At 40.8% G+C, this 9,874-nt stretch overlaps 1 protein-coding gene across 1 annotated transcript in view; it reads left to right on the top strand.

The window, feature by feature from the left end:
- Window positions 1–81: 81 nt before the first annotated feature.
- Window positions 82–9,874, top strand: part of VPS35L (VPS35 endosomal protein sorting factor like) — a 47,500-nt gene continuing 37,707 nt past the window's right edge. The window contains exons 1-8 of the mRNA XM_050317929.1: window positions 82–113; window positions 1,805–1,904; window positions 2,856–3,023; window positions 3,379–3,501; window positions 3,856–3,880; window positions 4,908–4,984; window positions 6,103–6,231; window positions 9,416–9,500. Of these exons, the coding sequence (XP_050173886.1) occupies window positions 97–113; window positions 1,805–1,904; window positions 2,856–3,023; window positions 3,379–3,501; window positions 3,856–3,880; window positions 4,908–4,984; window positions 6,103–6,231; window positions 9,416–9,500 (724 nt within the window). The 5' untranslated portion in view covers window positions 82–96. The remainder of the gene's footprint in view (window positions 114–1,804; window positions 1,905–2,855; window positions 3,024–3,378; window positions 3,502–3,855; window positions 3,881–4,907; window positions 4,985–6,102; window positions 6,232–9,415; window positions 9,501–9,874) is intronic.

Raw genomic sequence — 9,874 nt, 5'->3', positions numbered from 1 at the left:
CCGCCCGCCCTCAGGCGCTCCGCGCTCTGAGGGGCGGGGCGGGAAATGGCGGCGGAAGGCGCCGCCCGCCCGCAGTGTCATGTGACGGGGTGCAAGATGGCCGCTTTCCCGTGGTGAGGCACCGGGCGGCGGGCACCGGGCGCTGCCTGTCCCCGCCCGCGCAGGGCAGGGCGGCGGGGGCGCTGAGGGGCTGTGGGTCCCCGCGGAAGGGCGAGGGCAGCCGTCATGCCCCGCGAGCCTCACCACCGCGGGGGTGAGGCGGGGCGGCCCCCCGTGTGCCAGCGGGGGGAGCTCCCTGTCCCGCTCTCTGCCCGCGGGGCTCGGGGCCGCTCGGCCTGGGGGGCGGGCAGCCGGGGCGCTGGGTGCCGTGGGGCCGCAGCCCGGCGCTTCGCTCCGTGGCTCTCGGAGGAGCCGGAGGGGGTCAGGTTCATATATAATGTAACACGCTGCTGTTACCTTGAGTTACCGGGTGCTGCTCTGCTGAGGGGCGGGGGCGCAGCTGGGAGGGCACGGCCGCTGGCCCCTGCCCGCCGCTGCGGACTTAATTTAACCTGAAATAAGCACGGCAGTTCCCCGAGGGCCGCTGTCGTTGCCCGGTGTGCTGTCACGGAGCGTGTCCCGCTCGGAGCGAGGCGCCGGTGCGGGGAAGGAGCGCTCCCCCCGCCCGCTCCGGGCGGGGTCACTGCGGGCTCGCCGCTCCCGCTGCCCGCTGGGGGAGGTGAACGTCGCCTGCAGGGAATTCAGCTTTACTAGCACAGTTTAGTCTCTGTTAGTTACCTTTGCAGGCTCTCTAGATGTAGACACGGGTTACAGACTGACGTGGCAGAGTCAGCTTCTAGCAACGTGCGGTATTACTGCAGGAAAAGGTGGGGTACAGCTGAGGAAGCTGCACTGAAAAGAATAACTCGCAGTCTGGTAATTGTTATGGAAAGGAAAAATAAAACAGGCACTCTGACAGACAAAAATATGTTAATAGTTAATTTTTCTTCAAACTCTTTCTTGGTTACAAACAAACTGATTTTCTCTTTGTGGAAGACTCGCTCTCCTGAGTCTATTGTGCTTTTAACACATGGAATACATCTAACTTCCAGGTTTTGGTGTGGCTGATGGGTTGTAGTCCTGAGCAGACTAGAAACCGAGCCTAACGTGGAGTCAAGAAAAGTAATATGCAACATTTAGAGCATGAGGATGCCAAAAGGTTTTCCCTGTATATATATTGTCATGCTGAACATCATCTGGCTCACTCTTTCATGTTATTGTGTGAGCAAACTTTCACGTTTAATAAAATGCAGGAATAATTGGTGGATTTAAATATTGTAATTAAACCAGTTGAGGTTGTATAAAAACATCAGAGCAATGCTTTTAAAAATAAAATTCACTGGGATATGAAGCACTTTAAAACTTGAATTTGTGTAGCTAGGAAGATATGAGGGTGTAAGACAGCAGTAACATGTTAGCTGGCTGTTGCAACTGTTGTTACTTCGAGTGCAGTGATTTCAGTGGAATCTGTGTGTGGTCAGTGATCTTGCAGAAACAGAAAGGAATAAGGTGGTGCAACTCTGGGATTTCTAGCAGTAGCAAAATAGAGCAGGACAAAGCAGAGCAGTAGGGATGCTGACAAATTGATTTTTACGTAGTACAGCAGTGAGGTAAGGGGCTAGTAAGTAGGTCTGGTAACACTGATGCAGAAGTGGCCATGAAGAAATAATGAACCACAGTGTTTCCATCATGTTGTTCTGTCACAGGGAAGATACTGCTGTGCTACAGGGTTTGGCTATTTTTTAGCTATTTTTCTCTTTTTAAGGCATGCAAGATCAAGAAACTATGCCTCAGAATCTGAAGTGTGCAAGCTGGAATCTGTACCCTTGGATTTTGGTGATTACCATCCGCTGAAACCCATTACAGTGAGTTTTTTTGTGCTTTTGGAAAATGAATGTGAATTAAAACTGATTGTGTTCCTTCTTTTACTTTTGTTCCTTTAAAATTAAAAGGCTCTGAAGTGGGTGGTGCTACTTGTGAAGTTGCTTTCTATGTTAGTGGCTTGTTATTTTAAAGGCATCAAGGTTTATTCTGTTTGTCCTTTACAGAAATTTGCTGGTGCTGTTATGTGTCAAAACCAGTCTCCTTCTGACAAATATAGCACTCCAGCCTGTGGGTTTTCTTGGTTGCATTAAATGCTGAATAATGGATAAATTTCAAATCAAATTATTGCATTACAAATAACCTGCATAATTGCTTGATGTAAGAAATGGGTTTTGGGTTAACTTCCAGTCAGCTGTGTGCTTTAAAACATTTATCATTTCTTTAATGTATAAGAGGCTTTTAAAGATGTGGATGTGCAAAAAAAAATCCAGCTTCAAAGAGATGATAGTCATCAGCTAATGAATGATAAATGGGCAGCAGCTTCTGCTCAGGAAGGTCAGGAGGGAGATAAGACAGTGGCCTTAAGAATGGATTTGATGTGCCAGGCTTGAGTGTCCTACAGGAAAATTCAAGATGAAACTGGTGGAGGTAATCAAATAGCAAGAAAGAGGTTGGAGGAGAGGGATAAACCTAATAAAATAGAGGAGAGGTACTAGAAAGAAATTTAGAATGGTTGTTATAGTTTTGTAGACCTAGGATTGGAAGGAAAAAAAGGTAATGGAAATGCTATTGAAGAGCAAGTACCTCCAGATTCAGGGGAAGAGGAGATGCTGCAATTTAAATGTTGGTGCTCACTCCAGACAGTTTGTTTGATTTGTCCTTGCTTCTGTTGCAGCAGCACAATTTATACAGCACATGCTTTTGTGGTTTATTAAAGAAAAGAGAGGAAAGACAAAGCCTTTTTGTTTAATAGTTTTGAATTTTTCTTTTAGGTTACTGAATCCAAGACCAAGAAAATGAACCGGAAAGGAAGTACTTCTTCTACCTCCTCTTCTTCTTCTAGTTCTATGCTGGATCCATTGAGCAGTGTGTTGGATGGCACCGACCCCTTGTCATTATTTGCAGCAGCTGCAGATCCTGTGACTACCACTGCTACCATGGTAACACTAGAGGCAGCCAGTTATTTCAACTAAATAAAATTTAAAAAAACCCATAAAACAAAACCAAACAAAATCACAATGCCAGCCATGGATAAAATATATTTGTCTCATCAGGTTAATGCAAATAGGAAATATACCATATTAATAGAATATTCCTTTTTATTTACCTATTTTTGTTTGGTTTATGTTGACATATTTATTTAAATATGGATATTTTTTTTTAATTGTTTTTATTATACTTTAACTTTTGGAAGGATAAGCTTGCACTTGAAACGTGAAGTTGACTTTTATCAGCCTTCTCTTCTTTTTCCAGATTTGTATTGAACATTTACAGTAACTTGTTCTCCCCTCATAGGATGGTACACGAAGGAAACGGGATAAAGATGACAGTTCAGCAGTAGGAAGTGACTTTGAACCATGGTCAAGCAAACGGGGTGAAATCCTTGCTAGATACACAACAACAGAGAAACTGTCTATTGTAAGTGGCAGTTTCTCCAGTTTTATTTATTTCTACTAGACCTTTATTGGACTTTGGATGTTCCTATTTTGTAATTATTACATGAATAAATTCTGCTCCTCTGAGTTCCAGTTTTAAGGCTGTAGAAAGCTGTACCACGAGCTCTCACTTGTAAAGATTGTTTTGGAGCTGAGTCCAAAAGTCTTTTGATATATAGAAGCCATCACTTTGTCTTTTTGTAACAATACAAATAACTTCTGGTCTTATACCTACTTCTAAATGATTAGAGGCTTAATTAGCAGTGTAATTACCCTATGCATTCTGGAAATGCTAGTGAGGTCTGCTAAATAGTCTACTTTTTCTATTTCCCCACAGAATCTGTACATGGGATCTGAAAAAGGTAAGCACTTTCTTTTACCATAACAGAGTTTGCTTGAGGTAGGGTGCAGTGACAGGTTTGTGGTCAAGAACAGTTGAAATGGGTTTTCCTGCTTCCCCCATTCTGACAGTTGATTTGGTCTATGCTCTTTTGTGGATGAGACTGCTGGATTTTTACTTAAAATAATTATTGAAAACAAGCCACCCAACCACCTTGTATTTTATTCCTCTTGGCTAATGAATTTGTGGTTATTTGACTACCTTCCACTGTAGCTTAAAACCCTCTTCCATTTAAAGTGAGCCATCATGTTTTGAGTATCATGTTTATCAACTCTTCTGCTAACCAGGAGGAAAGCAAACAAGTCCTTTGGGAACTTGTTCAGTTATTCTCTTTACATGAAAGTGAAATGATTTCATCTGTGTACTGGGTGTTCAAAAAAGAACCAGGTGTTAAATATTTTATCATGTTTTCTAGCGAAGCAAATCTGGCCTAAATAGTCCTAGCTGATTGTATAGTAGATCAGGATTTTTATGTATGAGTAAACATGCAGCATTTCAGCTGCTGCAAAAATATAAAACACTTTCTTGCAATGAGAATGGTCAAACACTGAGACTGGATGCTCAGGGAGAGTGTGACATCTTCATTCTTAGATACTGTTAAATTAACTGGGTATAACCCTGTGCAACCTGTCATAGCTTCAGAATTGGACCTGCTTGGAGGAGGGGAGTTGGACACAAACCTATGTAGGGCTTTTCTAACCTAAATTGTCCTGTGGTTCTATCTGGTGATTCTTTTCTTACCAGTAAAACTTGCAAGAAAAATCCATTTGTATTCAGTTTTGCTTGTCATTCCCCATTCAAAGTGAATTCACTGTAGGTTTGTTTGAATGTGTATCTTCAGGAATTCTCACTAAGTGCATCAAACCACTTGTCTTCTGTCTCAGAAGCTGATTAGTTGCCCGAGTCTGTCAAGTTCCTTCAAGTTTGTTTCTCTTTAGAAGTCCCAGTGTTTAAATGTTAAACAGACTTAAACATGTAATTCTTTACAGGAAAAGCTACAACTACTGGTTCAGCAGTCTCTGAAAAAGTGAGGACAAGGTTAGAAGAACTGGATGATCTTGAAGAGGTGAGGAAGTTTTCTGATCAAATTACAGCACCATTATAACAGTGAAATAAATGTGTGAAATAAAAATCTTTTGTGAAACATTTTAAAAAGGTCCAGATTTCTGCATGTGCCTATGCACTATTTAGATAAGTATTTACTTTCTGTGAGGATTCTCTAGTAATTTCAACCCTTATTTTTGTAGAATAATATTTTTATATCACTGGAAATTGTGATTTGAAAATTTACCTGGTCTATTGATGTGGATTTACCTTGTTACTGAGTACAATCTTCAGCTGCTGTAAAATTTTGTGAAGCCTGATAGCCTTAACATCTGATAATTTTGGTTGCCCCTCTTGCAGAAGCCGTACACTGTCTGCCTGAGGTTAATTAAAGATACAATTAGGAGCTCAAGAGAAATGCTGAGTACTCAAGTTATTTCTCAAGCTGCAGTATTTTACTGTGCAAAGATGAAACGTTTTGTAACTTATTTTCCTTAAACCTAAATCTTCTAAAATTGTTTTGGGTAATGTTTTTTTGAAACCTCTGCCTCTTAACTAACTTCAGGTTGCCTGTTGCCTGAGCCAGCACAGTTTTAATGCTTGCGTATCACAAATAAAGGATTGGATTCTTTTGGTGAAAAATGAAGTACCCTTTATAATGAGGAAATATGTAACCTTTTGTGAAACTCTAATTGCATTTGCATTTTATCTCTTCGTTTTTGGTTGTTTTTACTGGTGTTTGTTTCTAGACCTTCAGATATTATGAAATCAATTCTGTAATGCAGCTTAATAAACTCATCAAAACTAGTCCTACAGGTAGTTTTTGATGTCACTCATGCTCATGCTTCTGCTGAAGGCTATTCCAGAACCTTGTTATGATTTTTTTCTAAATGCATTCTTAGTCCCTTTGTTCCTGTGTCAGTTGGGTTCAAAAGCTTAAACAATTATTTCTGTTTTCAGTGTTTAACTAGTTTATTTTTGATAGGTAATATTTTTATAAAGGTAAGAAGAGAAAATTAGGGAAGTTGTAATAATTTTTGTGGGGTTCCTCTCTGCAACATGGTGATTTGAGTGTATAATAACAGCATTTGCCTTCCTTCCCTCCCACTCCTATTAAATAGGCTTGTGTTTCCTTGGCAGGGGTCACAGAAAGAGCTGCTGAATTTGACTCAGCAGGATTACATGAACCGAATTGAAGAACTGAACCAGTCTTTAAAGGATGCTTGGTCCTCTGATCAGAAAGTAAAAGCTCTGAAAATAGTCATCCAGGTCAGTTTTACGTGTGGAAATTTTACCTCCCTAAGGATAGTTAAAATAAACAACATGTAGTGATATCAGCTCTTTCTGGCCTCCCCAAATAATACCAGAATGGCTTTTTAAACATCAGTGTTTTACCCATCCAGACTTACTAAGGCATCTGAGTAATGTGATTTAGGACCTTAGCAAGGTACAGAAAACAGCTCCAGAATTTAAAGATGTGTTTATGGGGGTTTTTCTTTGTTTGTTTGCTTTTTACAAACTTGTCCACAGTCTCTCTCTGGGTCATTTGGGGTGATGGGTTTTGAGGAGGGCAAGGGGAAATAGGACAATTAAATGCTCTTTTGTGTGGCTTGGCCTTTAAAAAGGGCCAAAGGCAAAGTGCAGCAGAGGACAGAGGAGATAATGACATCCTTAAAAGCTGTAAAACTGATGTAATGCTAACAGTCATCCAGTGGGGTTATATATAATGTCAAGATTTTTTCCCCCTTTCTGTATACTCTTGTGAAAACTGTTTGCAGTAATTTCAGCTTAAATTGTGGTAAAGACAGAAAAGGAAATGAAATGTTAATGAAGTGAGATCAAACTATATGTGACCTAGGGTGACTAACGTTCTATTGTAATACTATGAAATCAGCACTATTATTGTTATTTTTAAAAAAATCCATATATAGGATTGTGAAGTGTGAATATTGTCTTTGGATGAGAAGAAAAGGGACAAGGATGTACTGTACTTACAGTGCTTTAATATGTGTATGTATATATATATGTACACACAGTGTGTGATGTGCAGTGATAATCTATGCATTAATATTTTCACAAGTTCTTTTACAAATGGTTCACAAACAATTTTAAAATAATATGGTTTCTAAGATGGGATTCACTGCTTGCTTTTAGGCCAGTGCAGTTTATTATCTTTATCAATGATCTGGACCAGGGGATTGAGTGCACCCTCAGCCCATGTGCAGATGACACTAAGTTGGGTGGGAGTGATGACCTGTTTGAGGGTAAGAAGGGCCTACAAAGGGATCTGGACAGGCTGGCTGGATGGGCTGAGGCCAGTTCTGTGAGGTTCAATAAGGCCAATTGCTGGGTCCTGCAGCTGGGTCACAACAGCCCCCTGCAGTGCTACAGAATGGGGGAAGAGTGGCTGGAAATATGCCCAGTGGAAAAGGACCTGAGGGTGCTGGTCGACAGCAGCTGAACATGAGTCAAGGTGTGCCCAGGTGGCCAAGAAGGCCAGTGGCATCCTGGCTTGGATCAGCAATAGTGTGGCCACAGGACCAGGGCAGTGATTGTCCCCCTGTACTTGGCACTGTTGAGGCCACCCCTTGAATCTCGTGTTCAGTTTTGGGCCCCTCACTTCAAGGAGGACATGGAGGTGCTGGAGCGTGTCCAGGGAAGAGCAATGGAGCTGGGGAAGGGGCTGGAGCACAGGGCTGGTGAGGAGCAGCTGAGGGAGCTGGGGGTGCTGAGCCTGGAGAAAAGGAGGCTCAGGAATGACCTACCTGACAGGAGGCAGTCAGGCGAGGTCAGTCTTTTCTCCCAAGTAGCAGGACAAGAGGAAATTACCTCAAGTTAAGTCAAGGGAGGCTTAGATTGGATATTAGATAAAATTTCTTCACCAAAAGGGTTCATAAGCATTGAAACAGGGCAGTGGTGGCATCACCATCCTTGTAGGTATTTAAAAAATCTGTAAATGTGGCACTTGGGGACATTGCTTAGTGGTGGCCTTGGCAGTGCTGGATTAAGGGTTGGACTCAATGATCTTGAAGGTCTTTTCCAACCTAAATGGTTCTATGATTCTATGATTCCTCAAGTGCCTTTTTACAAGATACTTTACTTGTCAAGATGGGGTAAGCTAAGCTACTTAGAGTAAGCTGAAGTAAGTTGATTATGTATGTGAGCTCTAAGAAAAGTGGAAATAAAGTCTTCATGGTATGTGTAGGCCCTAAACAGCTACTGAATTACCTTTCTTTGAAGCTGACGGACTTACCTCACAACAGGGAGGCTTCTGCTTTGGTTGTAGGATTTGAATGCTCTCACCTGTCTTTCTGGTGCACTCTTAAGTTGTTACCCTGATGAATAAAGCAAAAAGATTCACTGGGCCCCTTGTTTAAGCATGTTCAAATGTTACTATTTTCTTGTTTGAACAAAGCAGTCTTGGGGATTATTCAGATTGCTTTCTGTATTTTTGAAGTGTAATGAAAACTTGAAATTTATTTATTCCACTGAGATTGAAGAACTGTCTGCTGATGAAGGAGAGAAAAGGGACAGAGATCATAGAGAATAAAATCAGTTAGAGAACACAGAGGTCTTGAGGCCACGTTTGACTCAAGCAGGGAGGAGGTGGATTTCTCTCCCCAGTCAGTCATTTGCCTACTTTCTTCAGGTAGAAGCTTTTTTTTGTGAATAAACTTCTACCAGACTTTGTGACTCCAGTTTAGGCTTGGAAAACCAAGAATAGCTTAGTTAAATATCTTAAAAATATCTTCATTCCTTCATGTGTATTTTGAATTCATATCATGAATGAACATGTTTCTCCCTGACCTTGACTTCCAGTAGTAGTAGAAGTAAGTGGGTAATACATTTTCAGATGTGACTGGATCAGCCAGCACTTTAGTCCAAATGCTGGGATCAGGTTGGGTGCCAGTGGGTGATTACAGATCCCTCCCTGGAGCTGGCTGTGGATCAGCTGCTCTGTTTCCAGAATGTTTGAACTAGTTATATGAGCCACAAAAATGTGTTGAAAAGCTCATTAACTACACTTTTAAAACAGGTTTCTTAATCTAGTCTATAATAAATGTTGTGTTTGATATGGATGTTAAGAAACTGAAGAATGCCCTTTAAGAAGTTGTTTTAGGGAAGAAGTGCCTTTTAATGATGCTTCTGTGAGAGAATTTGTTTCATGTGAACCACTGCACAGATCTGCATGGTCAGCTGAAATTCTGCAGTGTAGATTATCTTATATAAAGGAAAACCAGGTCTGTGACTAGCTCTGGAAATGAGGAGTAACCTGAAAAAATACAAAGAACACTGTGGTGTGTTATGTTAGAGGTTCTTGTGCTTTTGGCTTGATAGTTCATGGTGGTTCTTTCCATCTGTGGATATTAATCTGTTCCAGCCTTTTTGGAGTAAAAAACACAAACTTGCATTGGCCTCTAAAAATGTTTCTTTGGTTTTTTTCTCTTTCTAGTGTTCTAAGCTTCTTTCAGACACAACAGTAATCCAGTTTTATCCAAGTAAATTTGTTTTAATTACAGATATCCTTGATACTTTTGGTAAGTATCTACTCTGCCAGACTTACTACACAATTGTTAATAAGATTAAATTAATTTTTGTAATGTTAGAAAGCATCAAAGTTATCCAAAAAGGGCTTTCAGTTTTAACATGGAATATTTCCAACACAAATATTTCCAACACTACACCAGTGGCATAAACATGGTGTATAATTCTTAAAAAACTCTTAAGAGCAAAGTCTTTAAAATAAACATATTTAATTTTGTAGTTCTGTGCTTTATGTATTAATGAATAGCTAGAATAAAACCTTGGATAAATCATGATCTCTGCATTTTGAAATTGAAAACACTGTCATTATGAAAATATTTTGGGTTTTGGCAGCCTCTTAACTCAATATTTCATATATTTATATTTG

Source organism: Myiozetetes cayanensis, unplaced genomic scaffold, assembly GCF_022539395.1.
Source record: "Myiozetetes cayanensis isolate MyiCay16 unplaced genomic scaffold, myiCay2020 scf20-37, whole genome shotgun sequence".
Classification (NCBI taxonomy): Eukaryota; Metazoa; Chordata; class Aves; order Passeriformes; family Tyrannidae; genus Myiozetetes; species Myiozetetes cayanensis.
This window is presented reverse-complemented; position numbering and strand designations above follow the sequence as displayed.